The following is a 15,596-nucleotide window of genomic DNA, read 5'->3' as shown; positions in this document are numbered from 1 at the left end:
CAGAAGGTTCTGAAGATTATAATGAGAGCCTCTACATGCAAGTGTGGATTCTTGTTATGGGTAATTTCAGTTTGCCTCTAATTGATCAGAATGAATGGAAGGGAAAGTCACCATGGGAAACTAATGTTCAGTCACCTAGATCAGTGTTTCTCAAAGTGTGGTATGCATACCCCTAGGGGTATGTGAAAGGGTTTTAAAGGATACATGGCAGAATTTTTTTATCTTACTTTATCATAGTTTTTTATCTGCAGTAAACAATTCAATGAAATTTAGTACAGCGGGTCTCGCTTAATAAAAAAGAATCACTGGTTAATTGAATCAGCCATTTTATTGAATCAAAACTTGTTAACCCTTTATACATTATAGTGTATAAAATTCTTCTCTTATTATAATCACAATTTCATTTGATTAAATCATAAAAGATGGTAGAACTATATAATCTGTCATATTTTGAGTTTTCTTTTCTTTTTTTTCTTCTTTCATCTAATTTCATTGGAATACACTCTTAAGTGATCTGATATATGTGTATTAGCTCACTGTGTGTTTGTGTGTGTTGTTTACATGTAGTGATCCGAGCAACGTTTTACCGGACATCTGTGGGAAGTAATCACATGTTAATTATGCTGTTTATTTACTGCTTGTTGTCTCCCCTTTCTGCAAATGAACTCTACTGTGTTGCATGTATGAACAGTAACTGGGTTAATTTTAGAATGCTGGTGATCCTTTCTTACTCAGTGAAAGTTGCCATGTAAAATGTTAAAAACAGTGCTTGGTATGTAACAATTTAATCTTCCTTTAAATTTATACATTTTAATACCAGTTTCAATTTCGATACCAAAATAGTAAGTATTAAAGACGTGCTTTCTTCACTAGCAAACATATATGTACTTTAATTTCAGACTGGTACGAATCCACCATATATATATCTATGCTATCCTGTCAGAATGTTTGTGATTTTTATTATTATTATTATTTCTCTGTATAGTATATGTGTATAGCTTTTATTATATGTTAATGAATGAATACCATATATTGTATTGTATTTGCTCTGGTCCCAATAAAATATTATGATTAAAACTACTCACAAATTATCTTCAGCTGAGAGGGGGGGGGATATGCTGGTAAGACTAAACTCTCAAAAGGGGTACATGATTATTGTAAGTTTGGAAAACAGTGACTTAGATGATTGTTATTTATATTAGCATGTTAGGGAATATTGGGGCACGAATATTCTATATGTGATTGATCATCACCCACAGACCAGATAATATCATAGGACTGACAGTACAGGAACCATTAGCAAGTTGTGATCACTGGGATGTATGTTGGATGATGAGGACAGAGGTAGCAGTTATTAAAGGGAAGGAGATTATGACAACTGAAGGTGCTACGTGTTTTCTGTTAACTAGAGAGATAGCTCACAGAGTGTGAATATATTAGAATTAGGGTATAACTTTAAAGCTGTAGTCATACTAGCTTGAATGCTTACATACCATTAAGAAAATAAAGTTGTTAATATTAATTTGATATTAACAACTTTACAGCATATTTCAAGAAAAAACAGGAAAAATTACCAGCCTCGCTGTCAAGTAACTCTCTTTTATCATGGAAAAAGAGTGCCTTGGTTATTAGGTGACTGGAGTGATAGAAAGCAGGAGATTGTTATTCAACAACAACATTGTGGAGGTAATCCTGTGTTGGTGTACAGAGGAAGATTGGGACCTGGAGGTAAATAAACTGTTATAAATATTATTTTATTAATCCTGTAGTTATTGGTGATTATTTCATAATAGATTCAGCTATGTAAATGAAATTGTACAACTGTGTAATTGAAATTGTTAATTTGTTTTCAGTTGATCAAACAGGAAGAAAAGGGAACCAAATTAATTTAGTTGGATACTTCTATATCTTGTCTCATCTACATGCCATAAACAATTTCATACCTCACCTTCCAACTTTACTGATATTAAACATCCTTGATTCGTATTACCTTGAAGAAGAGTATTTGGAATTAAGTATACCACATTTAAGTTCCATAAAATGGTAGAAAGCAACTACAATTTCCTTTACATTTTGAGGCAAATGTGATATTACTATATATTTCTTTTAGAATATGAGAGGGATTTGAAAAGTTTGTGGCCCAAGCATGAAAGAGTAGTGGTAGTACACTGTTAAAAATTTCTATATTTAGAATAGTAACTCACTAAGTTTCATGCAGTTTCATTTAATGTCTCTTTTTAATTACAGGTCCTGAAGTCAACAAATTTGTGTGAATGAGGAAAGATGGGCAAAATCAATCACTGCAGCCATCCCATATTTGAGAAAAAAAGGACTAATGCCAAAGGCAATTCATGAAGATATGGTTACAACATTCCCCTTCCTATTCCATGGTTAAGAAGTGGGCAGAATTAAATGAGGACAGGAGATCCTGAAAGATAAACCACACTGTGGAAGACCTGCAGTGTCCATCACACTGTTATTATGTGATATGCATGTTCAGAAGAGATTCCCAAGACACTAGCATTGGACAAAACTGTCATTCATTAATCACTTGATGAGTGATTAATGAATGACAGTTGACAGCGTGCATCACCAGATCATGCACGCTGTCAACACCTTAAGTTCAGGTGAACATTTGCATCATTTTCAAGCAGATCCAGCAAATTTCCTTGCAAGATTTATAACCATGGATGAGATGTGGGTCCATTACTTTCAGCCGGAGACAAAGCAGCAGTCCAAGTAGTGGAAACAACTCTTCTCCCCTCCAAAGAAAGTCAAGTTGATCCCTTCTGCTGACAAGATGATGGCATTGATTTTTTGGGATGCCGATGGAGTGTTACTAGTGGAGTTACCTTCCGAAATGCCAGACGGTCACAAGGGGCATATTATTATAAAAAAAAAAGAAAAAAAGAAAAAAAAAAAAACCCTTTTTCTCCTTTGTGAGATATTTTCTGCCTCATGACGGGTACTGATACCAAGTGCATGGGGTGGTTGGTTGTGTCTGGTTATTATTGTTACTGTTAGTTGAGGAACTCTCCTGTAATCTTACATTTGTTCACTAATTGCTTTCTGGAATTCCATATAGGTGTTCTCTGGGAGGAGCATTGTTGCTAGGTTTTTATGGAGGCTGTTTGGCACCATGCTGGTGGTTGACACAATGATCGGGATGATCATTACTAGTTCCACATGCCACATATCTTTGAATTCCTGTCTTAGGTCTGAGTACTTCCTGATCTTTTTCTTTTTGGGAAAAGGTGTTGGCACCACTATGTTGATCAGGTAGGTAGCCATTTCCTTCTTGTCGATGAGGGTTATGTCTGGTTGGTTGTGTAGGACCATTATTATGGCACAGTCCCACTATAGTCTGTGAGTAGAAGTCTTTAGTGTGGCCTGAGGCTCATACTTGTAATACAGTAAACTTTCTTTGATCAACTGGTATTTTTGAGCTAGCATTTGGTGTGTTATCCTGGCCATCTGGTCGTGTCTGTGAATGTAATCCATCTGGGTGATCACACTGCATCCTGCTGTGATGTGCTGGATTGTTTCTGGAGCCAGATGGCATTGTCAACATGTGTCATCTGTTACTTCTGGGTTGTTGGTGATGTATTTCCTGTAGTTCCTGGTGTTGACTACCTGGTCTTGGATAACCAGCATAAATCCTTTGGTCTCAGGGAAGAGTCTTCTGTTTGTGAGCCAAGTGTTTGGAAGCCATCGTATGTATGTAGTCTTCGTGGAGATCATTGTAGTGTCTGCCACGGAGAGTTGTCTTCTCTCATATTTCTGTTTTTGTTTCTTCTGTGTGTGTGTCAGTCTGGTCTCCTTATTGAGGTTGAGTGTTGTGTGCCATTTGTCTATCTTATAGCATGGAAGATTGGTGCTGTGTTTTCCTGGAAGTGACATGCAGGTTTTTAATCGCCTTCTTCTCTTGTTCAGTAAGATCAGTTAGTCCCCTCCCTCCTCCTCCTTTATGGGCTATGGTCAGTCTCTCGATGGTCGACTCTGGTGTGTTGGCGGCTCTTGATCATCATTATTCTGGTCAGTCTCATGACTCCTCCAGCCTAGTGTTGGTCCAGTGTATGATTCCAAAGGAGTACGTTAGTACTGGGACTCTGTAAGTTTTTATGGCTGTGACCATGTTTCCGACATTCAGCTTTGATTTTATCAGGCTTCTCAGTCTCTGATGGTATTTCTTATTCAGGTGGGTCTTGATCTCCTTGTGTTCTAACTGGTGGGCCTGCATCATCCTCAGATATTTGTATGTCTATCCCTCTGTCATGGCTTCAATCTCTTAACTGGTCTTCAGCTGGTAGTTTTGTCTGACTGGATTCTCTTGGTGCATTCCATGGGTCTTGCTTTTGTCCAGGCAAATTACATCCTGATGTCAGTGCTGAACTCTTTGGTGATTTTAAGTAGCTGTTGAAGTTGATTCTCGATTGCAGCACACAGTTTGATGTCATCCACGTACATCAGGTAAGAGAGGGTGTACAGGTTATTCCCCCCCCTCTTCTTTTAGGGTATACTCATACTTGCTGTTATTGAGCATGGTGGACAGTAGATTGAGGTTTTAGACAGAACCATAGTGAGATCAGTGCATCTCCTTGAAAGATTCCTCTTCTGATGGGTATCGGTCCGATCATGATGTTTTCAACCTTGCCTCCATTTTGCCATGGTTGTTTCTAGGAAGTGTATTAGTGTTGGGTTGACTTTATAGATCTTCAGTGTGTCTATAAGCCAGCTATGGGGCATGCAATCGAAGGCCTTGTGGTTGTTGATCACATAGGGGCACCTGCGTAGCCAGGTGGGAAGGAGCAGCAGTGTGTAGCACATGCTTCTTGATTAGACCAGGGTTCAAGCCCGTCACCACCAAATACGGAGGATGCGGAAAGGTCAGGGAATGACCACCGCATATTACCGGAGCAATATGGCATTAGTTGCTAATGCTCCTAAAAACCAAATAACAAACAAACAAACAGCTGTGTATAGGTTGTGGTGCTTTATTGGCTTGCTTCATAACTGCAGCATCAGTGGTCAATTGCTCCTTGCATCCTCTGCTCACATCCCTTCTGCTGTTCAACCATGATGTTCTGTCTCTCCAATTGGTCTTATATCTTCTTAGTTATGCAGCTGGCCAGGATCTTGTTCATTGTTGGGAGACGTGATTGATCTGTACTTTGCTGGGTTTGTTGATGGCATTGGGATGCTGATGGAGTGTTACTAGTGTGATTACCTTCAGAAAGGTCTGACAGTCACAAGGGGCATATTATTATAAAAACATTTTCTCTTTTATAAGTTTTTTTTCAACCCAATACAGGTATCGTACCAAGTGCCTAGGGGGGAGTTGGTTGTGTCTGGTTAATGTTATTATTACTGTTGGTCAAGGAACTTTTACTATTCTGCAGGTGTTTGGGATATCAGCTTTATTATTATTATTATTATTATTATTATTATATTACTCTACCTTATGGGGGGGGTTCTGCCACATGATAGGTACTTGTACCTCAGAGTGGTTGTTATGTCTGGTATTACTGTTGGTTGAGGAACTCTCTGATGTTCAGGATTGCGACTTTCTGGATTTCCTTGTAAGTGTTATCTGGGAGACCTATTGCTGCTATGCTCTTGTGTAGGGTTTTTGGCACCATACCGGTGGTTGACTCGATGATTGGGGGTGCTAGCTTGTTGCATATGCCACATCTCTTTGATCTCCTGACTTAAGTCCGTCTACTTCCTGATCTTTTTCTTGTGGGTTTTCTGGAGGTTTCCCATGTTGTTGGGGCACTGCTATATCGATTAGATAGGTAGCCTTTTCCTTCTTGTCGACAAGGGTTATGTCCGGTCTGTTGTGCAGGATTGTCTTGTCCATTATTATTGTGTGGTCCCAGTACAGCTTGTGGGTCGGAGTCTCTAGTATGGCCTAGGGTTCTTACTTGTAATACAATACACACTCTTTCATCGACCGGTATTTTCTCACTAGTTTCTGATGTATTATCCTGGCTACCTGGTTGTGTCTATGGGTGATCACCCTGCATCCTGTGGAGATGCATTGTATTGTTTCTGAAGCCAGGTTTCATCATTGACATATGTCATCTATTGTCACTCCAGGATCCTTGGTGGTGTATTTTCTGTAGTTCCTGGTGTTGATTACCTGTTTTTGGATGATGAGCATGAATCCTTCAATCTTCAAGAAGAGCGTCCTGCTCATGAGCCATGCATTGGAAGTCATTTTTCTCTATGTAGTCTTGATGGAGGTCATTGTAGAGTTTACCATGGACTGAATGTGTCTTCTTTGCCCATCTTTCTATCTTTGTTTGTTTGGTCTGGATGTGAGGAGTCTCCTTGCATAGGTTGAGCAGGGTAAGCTGCTTGTCTGTCTTCCTTATGGCCTAGTAGTGTGGGGTTGTGTTTTCCTGGAAGTAATTCTTCGATGAGGTCTACAAAGCCCCATCCTGCTTTCCAAGCTGTTGTGAGTCTCTCCAAGGCTGTCTTCGGGTGGTGTTGGCAGTGCTTGTTCATCATTGTCCTTCTCTCTCTCTCTCTCTCTCTCTCTTTCCCTTGATATCCTCCAGCTCAGTGTTGGTCCAATTTATGAAGGAGTATGTTAGCACTGGGACGCATAGATGTTTATGGCTTTAACTGTGTTCCCTCTGTTCCGCTTTGTTTTGAGCAGGCTTCTGAGTCTCTGATGGTATTTTTCGGTCAGGCAGGCTTTGATCTCCTTGTGCTCTAACTGGTGAGCCTGCATTCATTCCCAGGTATTCTAGGTCTCTCCCCCTTGTCATGGCTTCGATCTTTTTACTAGTCTGCAGCTGGTAGTTTTGGCCAACTAATTTTCCCTGATGCAATCTGTGGGTGTTACATTTTATAATAATAATTATAATAATAATTATTATTATTATTATTAGTAGTAGTAGTAGTAATAGTAGTGGTAGTGATGACAAATGATGCAAGAAAGCAAGCTTATATAGTATTAGAGCTGTACTGTAGCTAGGGCTTTTGCCGCCCGGGGCGGTCCCTGAGTTTACCACCTCTCTCAATACACACCAAAAATACTACAAAAAGTCAAAATGACGTATAGGGAAATAAATTAAAATACTATGTTTATTTTTGAAGTAAAACTTTAATTCCAACATTTTAAAATGTTATTTTTCTTGATTTTTCTGTTAATTAAGTAATAAAAATTACTAAGTTAACATAAATAAAAGAATCGTCGAAAAATAAAATTGTGTCTCACGTGAAAAGTGCCGCCCGGGGCAGACCATCCCCTCCCCTAGCTACGCCACTGCATCAGAGCAAAAAAAAAAAAACTGACACTTTCCATTTTACCTTTTCATTCTCTCTAACAGTTTATATACTTCTTCCTTGAATTTATTCAAACTGCTCATTTCTACAACACCAGATTGAGTTTGTTCGAACTATCAACTACCCTCTGGCCAAAGGCAAATTTCCACATATCCAACCTGCAACCATCCTTCCACAATTTAACTTTATGTCCCCTCATGTGCATAGTGTGAGCAAGAGAAATGATTCCATCAACATTGAGCTTACTCAATCCATTCAAGGCCTTAAGCACCCCAATTAGATCTCTTTGCAGTTGCCTAGTCTCCAGATGCTGCAATTTGCAAGACTGAAGCCTTTCCTGGTAAGAGCACCCTTTTGCTCCCCTCACCAGTCTTGATGCTCTTCTCTGTACCCATTCTAACAGACCTGCGACCTTTCTAAAATGAGTCTTCTGGACCTGTATGCAGTACTTAAGGTGTGGCTTAACCATTGCCTTATACAATTGGATAATCACCTGCTTATTCCAACTGTCAAAATTCATGTACATTATTGACAAAACACCATGGGTTTTTCAGGCAGCTTGTTTGCACTGCTCAGAGAACTTCATAGCTGAATGCATAATTATCCTCGAGACTTTTTCATTCTCCACTGCCCCGAGTGTGGTTCTACACAGCTGGTACTTTAATCTGGGATTACTGTTCCTATATGAAGTACCTTGCATTTGTCAATATTAAACCTCATTTGGCACTTATCTGCCTAAATTGTCTAAATCTTATTGCAGTAGCATACCTTGATTACTATGATTAACTACCAACCTTTGTATTATCTATGGGCAACCATAGGCAACTTGCCTTTAATGTCACTGTAATTTGTATAGTAGTCTTTTATGTGCAACAGGATGAAAAGTTTTTCTGAAATTTAAGTGTATGATGTCAAAATTATTTTTTACCTCCAGTTCCTTTGCTGGTATTGTCATAGTATCTGATCAGATTAATCAGACAAGTTTTCTCCTCAAAAAAGTCGTGTTGTGACTGCAGTGTCACAGCATTTCTCTCTATATGATCCTGCATTACTTCTTTATCCAGTGACTCCATTATTTTCTGTGGAACAGAATTCAAGCTAACAGTCCTGTAATTGCTTATGATTCCCCCCCCCCGTCTTTATGAATTGGGATATATTTGCATATGTCCATTCTATAAGGACCTTCCCTGAATCCAAGGATGCTCTAATAACTATGGCTAAAAGGTTGCTTACCTCATTTTCTGCTTCTGTTAATATAATTGGAGAGATCCCAACCACCCCAGGTGCTTTTTTATGTTTAGCTTCAACGATTTCTCTTCCATTTTCTTCTTGGTTATCACAAAATTATTTAGCTCTCCGTTTGAAATTGACACACTTCTGGCTTAATAAAAAATTCTTCGTGTCCCTAAAAAATTCCTTGTGTGTGAACAGACATGAAAATATATATTCAGTATATCAGAAACCTGAGCAGATCATAATCAGTTAAACCATTCATAACAAATGAATATTATCAATAATGGAGTCCTCATAATAATTTTTTCCCTAATAAATGACATTTAAAAAATTAATTTTTTTAGTTTTAAAGCAACCTACAAATGCATATTTCATAAAAAAAATATGAGATTGCCTTCCCCATTTCTCCTTTCCAGAAATCATCGTTGGTTAAGAGATTTTGAAAAGGCAGTAATTGCTCTAGTTTCATGCTTTGCTTATTGTAAGTGTAACTATTTCTTCTGCTCACTGCTGGCCAATATTTAAACTACATTACATTTTTTAAAATTTTCTAAGAATTTTAGAAAGCTCCAACAAAAGTTACTTTATTACTGCTCAGATTCTCGTATCATCTGTGAGCTTTTGACATTCAAAAGTGTATGAAATTTGTAAAATAATTTGACAGCAAGCACTAAAAAAATACCTTGCAAACTACTGATATGTTTTTGCTCCCCTATCAATTACTAGGAAACCTTTGATAAGTGCAAAAATTTGCTATAAAATTGTAAACCTGAAAAAATTAAATGCATATCTCCAAATAGGCCTACAAGGCTGGGACAATTCATATTGAGCAATTAGACTTCACACCAGCCGGTATTTAAATAAACAAATTTCGATACTGCAATTAAAACACTTTATTCACAATAAAATAAAATAAAATTACGAGTATATAGAATAAATAAAAACGGAAATATAAGCTAAAACTAATGTGGTTTAATTTACAATAAAATATGAAATGTAAAATAAAATATGATGATAAAAGCGATAAAAACAGTGAAATAATATACTAAAATACCGTAACAACTAGCTTTCTCAACAGCATACTTCTGCTGTGCAGCACATAATTAAATAGCAGATCCACTGCACTCGTCACATGGTTCCTCAGGAATATGGTTGGAATTTCCCATTTGCGCACCGGAACCGGAATTGCCTCGGGAGCACACTAGCTGAAACCATTCATCTCGTCCAAGAACAGCGGTTTCAAAGAGGGATGTAAGCGTACACCCCTGTCTCTATTAATGGTACGGAGTATTTGAACAATTGGTAAATTGTTCGAACACTCCGTACACCACAGTTAATAAGTAACGATGAATAGTGATTACTACAATAAATAGTGACAGAAACTTTGAAGTAATGGGGGGAAGAGACTGAAAAAATAATAATAAAAGCAGCTTTTTACATTAAGCAATTTAGCTAGATGGCTTTAAACAGAAATACGGCAAGAAATATAGGGGAACTATGGAATAAGCTTTTCAACAATAAAATTAAATAGAGACTAATGGAGCATGGTGGAGAGTGCTGGGGAATGAGAGGCTGTGAGAATGCTAGACACTGGATTGGAGACGGCTCATGTGACATGATGTCAACAGTTAGAGAAAGGCTAATTTATAATTCTTGTTCCGGCTCATTTTGCATGTGAACAAGAACCTTGTAAAGGATTCCTAACATGATGTTCATTTATTAAAATGATTTACCATGGTGTATAAAGTGTTTGAATAGTTTATTTCTTGACTGAAGAAGGCTTGTAATTTTATTTTTATTGATAATACTCATAGTAAAATAAATAAATCCACAGTGTTAGCTGCACATATTGATAGCTTTATTGATCTCTATATCTTTCTATGGAGCAGGGTTTTTGAAGGAAATTTAAAATGCCATGAACACTAATGTAATGCAAAAGAAAACTGGAGAAACCACTTTGCAGATATGAAAACTATAATGTCCAGTTGATTTTGGTTTTTGTTTCAGTCATGACTGCTATGATCGCATGGCTAGTTTTCATTTGTTTTGATCAGAAATTGCATGTCTTCAAAGCAATGTTTTTACAATTTTCATACACGTTGAATTACAGTTTTCATGCTGTTTTAAGTTTTGCTTGAAAATGATATTGGGAAAGATGTTGATATATGCAGCTGTGTCTTTGCTATGGAAAAACATTTGTTGCATATTATTTGGAAAAAAAAGTGAAGGCTACTGGTACTTTAAAATATTCTTCATCTAGGCAGGAGGGGAAGAAATGTAATGATTGTTTTGCAGGTACATGTATTTGTTTATGCTTTATTTCTGTTAATATTGATGTATCTTTTTAAATTCAGAGTTTGTTTTCAGTATTAATAAATCATTTTTGCAATTTTTAGATCACAAAAATTTTCAATAACCAATGCATATGTAACTGAACAAAGAAAAAAAAAAGTTAAAATACTTTTAGAACTTATAAATAATGTAAATAACTTTAAAATATGGTTTATTGCAAGTCGAAATTATACATTCAATACACTGTAGTGATTAATTCATAAGGTGTGGTAATGTTTACTTTTATACAGTAATGAAATTGTTAACAAACCTGCATCATGCTTTCCACTCAACATAGAGGCATGTGATGCAAGAAAGCAAGCATATGAGCTTCTGCAGCTTCAGCTAAAAAAAAAAAAAAAAATTCACACAACCATTCCCTCTAAAAGTTTGTCCAGTTCCTCCTTGAATTTATTTAAGCTATCAACTTCCACAATGACAGAGGGAAGTTTGTTCCAACAATTAACCACACACTGGCTAAAGGTACATCTATTTTACAGCTCTTTCCTCAATTTGAATTTATGCCCCCTTAGGTTCGTAATCTGAGCAAGTGGAAGAACCCCATAAGAATTCAGTGTGCTCAACCCATTCAAGGCCTTATACACCTCAATTAGATCACCTCGCAGGTGCCTGGTCTCCAGCCATTACAATTTGCAGAACTTAAGCCTCTTTTGGTAAGGACCCCTTCGTTCCCCTCACCAACCTTGTTTCCCTTCTCTGTACATGCTCAAGCAAATCTACGTCCTTCCTAAAATGAGGCTTCAAGACCTGTATGCAGTACTCAAGGCGTGGCCTGACCATTGTCTTATACAAAGGGATAATCACCTCCTTTTCCCTGCTACCAAAATTGCTGTATATCATTGAAAAAACTCCATGACTTGCTCTGGCAGCCTGTCTACATTGCTCAGAAAACTTCATATCTGACTGCACAATTACTTCCAGGTCTGGTCTTTTTCATTTTCTACCACCCTAAGTGTAGTACCACACAGTTGGTACATTCCTCTGGGGTTACTTCTACCCATATGCAGTACTTTGCATTTGTCAAAGTTAAACTTCAGTTGCCACTTCTCAGCCCATCTGCCCAAATTTTCTAGATCCTGTTGCAGTAGCACACTGCCATTACTGTCATTAACAACCCTGCCAATCTTTGTATCATCTGCAAACTTCGACACTAAGCCTGATATATCTTCATCAATATCATTGATAAATATACAAAACAACAGTGGGCCCAACACCAAATCCTGTGGGACTTCGGTGGATGCTGCTCTTCCTGGACTAATAACATAGTCCATGAAGAGCAGCATCCATTGATTACTACTCTCTGTCTTCTCCCACTCAACCACCCTTTCATCCATTGTGGCAGTTTACCCTTAACACCATTCTGCTCCAATTTGTACAGTAGTCTTCCATGTGCAACAGTGTTAAAAGCTTTCCTGAAATCCAAGTATATGATATCAAAATTATTTTTTGCATCCAGTTCCTTTGTAACCACATCATAGTATTCAATCAGATTTGTCAGACAAGAGTTTCCCTTAAGAAACCCATGCTGTGTTTGAATCAGTGCTTTTTTTGGAATGGTATGCAACGGTACGGCTTACTGGCACCTCTATTAACAGTGACATTTGGAAGCAGTGCGCTCAAAATTTGTAATATTCCGTAAATTTTTTTCAAATGTTTCCTACTATTCAAATAGTTTAAAATTATTTAAATTTGCATTTTTCACTGCCTATTGTTAAGATGTTTTCTACTTAAAACTGTATAACCATTTTTATAATTCTATATTACTCAGTTGGACCTCTGTTTAATGAAGTCCTTTTATAACAATTAGTGAACAGATTAGGAGAGAATTAACTCGGTATGCACTGTTCGCATTTCTTGCCTTCAGGCAATTAGTGCTGCTGCGCGAATTAAGAGAGGTAAAGAGTTTACCATTCTACAACTTAGTGGTACCTGGTAAAATCTATCTGACCACCTGTCCCACATATGGAGAAGTCGCGCGGGTCAACAGTGAGCAGATCAGGGGGTATTCCCAATGGGCTCTGGTCCACCTTCTACTGCGGTGGCCGCCTCCGTAGCCAGGTGGGAAGGAGCAGCAGTGCGTAGCACACGCTTCTTGATTAGACCGGGGTTCGAGCCCGTCACCACCAAATACGGAGAATGCGGAAAGGTCAGGGAATGACCACCGCATATCTCCGGAGCAATATGGCCTTAGTTGCTAATGCTCCTAAAAACCAAACAACAACAACTACTCCGGTGGTGTCCAAACTTTTCCCGTACAGGGGCCATATTCAAAGTTAGATTTCTTTAGTGTGTTACATTTTCCATATCTTGTTGCTTGTAAAAGTAAAATTGAAAATATTGGAAAATTTTATTAAGTACAATACACAATTACATTTACTGAAAAAAAACATTTAATGAGAATTTTTTTGATACTTAACAAAATTTAAAATGCTGTTTTAGTTCACTTTCCAGTTGGGCCGTAGGTTCGACACCTCTGTGAATCAACTGTAAGCAAATTAGGAGAGAGTGATTTTCATATCATCTGTTGTTTCGCGGAAGTGCATTATTCATATATGTCCGTAAATTTTTACTATCTCTGTTTACATGGTTATAGTACCTGAATATCCAAATGACACTGATATTTTGGACAGTTTAAAAAAAAAAAAAAAAAAAAGGAAAAGAAAAGAAAAATATCAAATTTAAGAACTAGTGACGATGACGAGAGAGGGAAAACGAGGACAACAAACGTAATTAAACCTCTAAACATGAATTGTTGGCATTTGGTAAAAATAAAGTTAGAAAATTCAATAAGAAAATTACAGTTAAATGAAAGAGATATAATTCGTGGATTTCGGGAATACCTAATTGAAAAGATGGTTTCGGAAGAATTGAAGCATTTGATGGATGCCCTGAGTATGATATAAATTTCGAGTGAATATGAACGAGAATTTTCACAAATGAATCTGATTGCCAGCCCAACCAGAGCTTCATTGATGACAAAAACAGTTTCTTCACTACTGTTTCTTAAAGTTGTAGGCCCACTGCTAACCTGCTTCTACTTTAAAATCTCGTCCTTTATCTAAACCTTGGTTTTCCAATAAATGCTAAGGCTGTTCAAGAGAAGAACATTGCATATCATAATTGGCTTGTTTCTAATTCTTCAGTTTCATTTTCTGCCTACACCAAAGCTCGCAACAATTGTAAAGCAGTTATTAATCAGTCCAAACTAGAGTTTGAACAGGCTAAGAGTAGAAAACTTGCTTCTTGCCCTAATGGTAGCCGAGCATTCTGATCTCTTGCCAAAGCTATTGGCCGCAACTTTTGCCCATCTCTACTCCCACCTCTGTCCAAACCAGATGGTTCTATTGTCACTTCAGCCAAGGATAAAGCTAACCTACCAGCATCCCATTTTCCTTCCAACTCATGTATTAATGATCTTGGTAAAACACCCCCCCCACCATTCCCAACATGCTCCATTCAATGCCTCCTGTGGTCTTCCATCAAAATGATGTCAGAAGGATTTTGATGAATCTTGATGCTAAGAAAGCTCCAGGTCCCAATAGTATTTCTCCACTTGTTCTCAAAACCTGGGCTCCTGAACTTACTCCTATTGTTTGCCACCTTTTTTCACTTTCTTATTCCAAAGGTGTTTTTCCTTCTGCTTGGAAATTTGCTCATATCCAGCCAGTTCCTAAAAAGGGTGACAAATCCCTCCCATCCAATTATCATCCCATTGCAATTACTTCTACTCTTTCTAAAGTAATGGAGAAATCAATTAACCGCCAACTCTTAAACTACCTAAAAACCAACCTTCTGTCTGATCAACGATAGCCAGTATGGATTCTGTCAGTGTCGATCCACTCGTGATATTCTGGCTTATGTTACCCATTTATGGACTAACTCAATGGAAAGGTTCGGTGAAACACAAGTAGTTGCTCTTGACATCTCAAAGACTTTTGATCTTCGCATAAGGGTCTTCTAAACAAGCTTCCATCTTATGGGTTGCCAACTGTTTTTTTTAATTGGTTATCCAGTTTTCTCTCTGACTGCTCACTGAGGGTGATGGTAGATGGCTCTCTGTCTTCTAATTTCTCCGCTAATGCCAGTGTCTCCCAAGGTTCAGTTTCTCCCCTCCCCCACTCTTTTCCTCTTGTATATTAATGACCTTTTTCCATTGACTGGAAATCCTATCCATAGTTTTGCCGATGATAGCTTCAACTTCCAATCAGCTTCAACTTCTCGAAAATCTGCTACCAATTCCTTAAATGCGGATCTTCAGGTAATTCTCCAGTGGGGCAAAGACAACTTAGTTGATTTCAATCCTTCTAAAACTCAGTCTTGTCTTAATCTCGCAAAAAGGATTCTTCTACTCCTATGCTTATCTTTGGTGACACTCCAGTTTCTAGGCAAAATGATATATCTCTTTTGGGGATTACCCTGACTTCTAATCTCTCTCTTGGCACAAGCACATTACAAATATTGCTTCCTCTGCATCTAAAAAACTTGGTTTTCTCTTTTGCTCTCGGCGTTACTTTTCTTCCAAACAGCTGTTCACTCTGTATAAATCGCAAATCCACCCTACAATGGAATATTGTTCCCACATCTGGAGTGGTGCCCCCAAAACCTCTCTCAGGCTTCTTGATTCCATTCAGAAGAGGGCAGTTAGGTTAATTAATGATTCATCTCTAACAGAGTCTCTCCATTCGCTGTCTCATAGACATACTGTTTCTGCTGCA

General features: G+C 37.9%; 1 protein-coding gene across 1 annotated transcript in view; it reads left to right on the top strand.

Annotated features, from left to right (window-relative positions):
• LOC150076907 (uncharacterized) overlaps window positions 1-15,596 on the top strand; it is a 153,295-nt gene that overhangs the window by 65,748 nt on the left and 71,951 nt on the right. Inside the window, exon 7 of the mRNA XM_090385727.1 lies at window positions 1,545-1,728. Coding sequence (XP_090241853.1) covers window positions 1,545-1,728 — 184 coding nt within the window. The remainder of the gene's footprint in view (window positions 1-1,544; window positions 1,729-15,596) is intronic.

The sequence above is a fragment of the Mastigoproctus giganteus genome, chromosome 12, assembly GCF_048544385.1.
Source record: "Mastigoproctus giganteus isolate SK-2022 chromosome 12, ASM4854438v1, whole genome shotgun sequence".
Classification (NCBI taxonomy): Eukaryota; Metazoa; Arthropoda; class Arachnida; order Uropygi; family Thelyphonidae; genus Mastigoproctus; species Mastigoproctus giganteus.
This window is presented reverse-complemented; position numbering and strand designations above follow the sequence as displayed.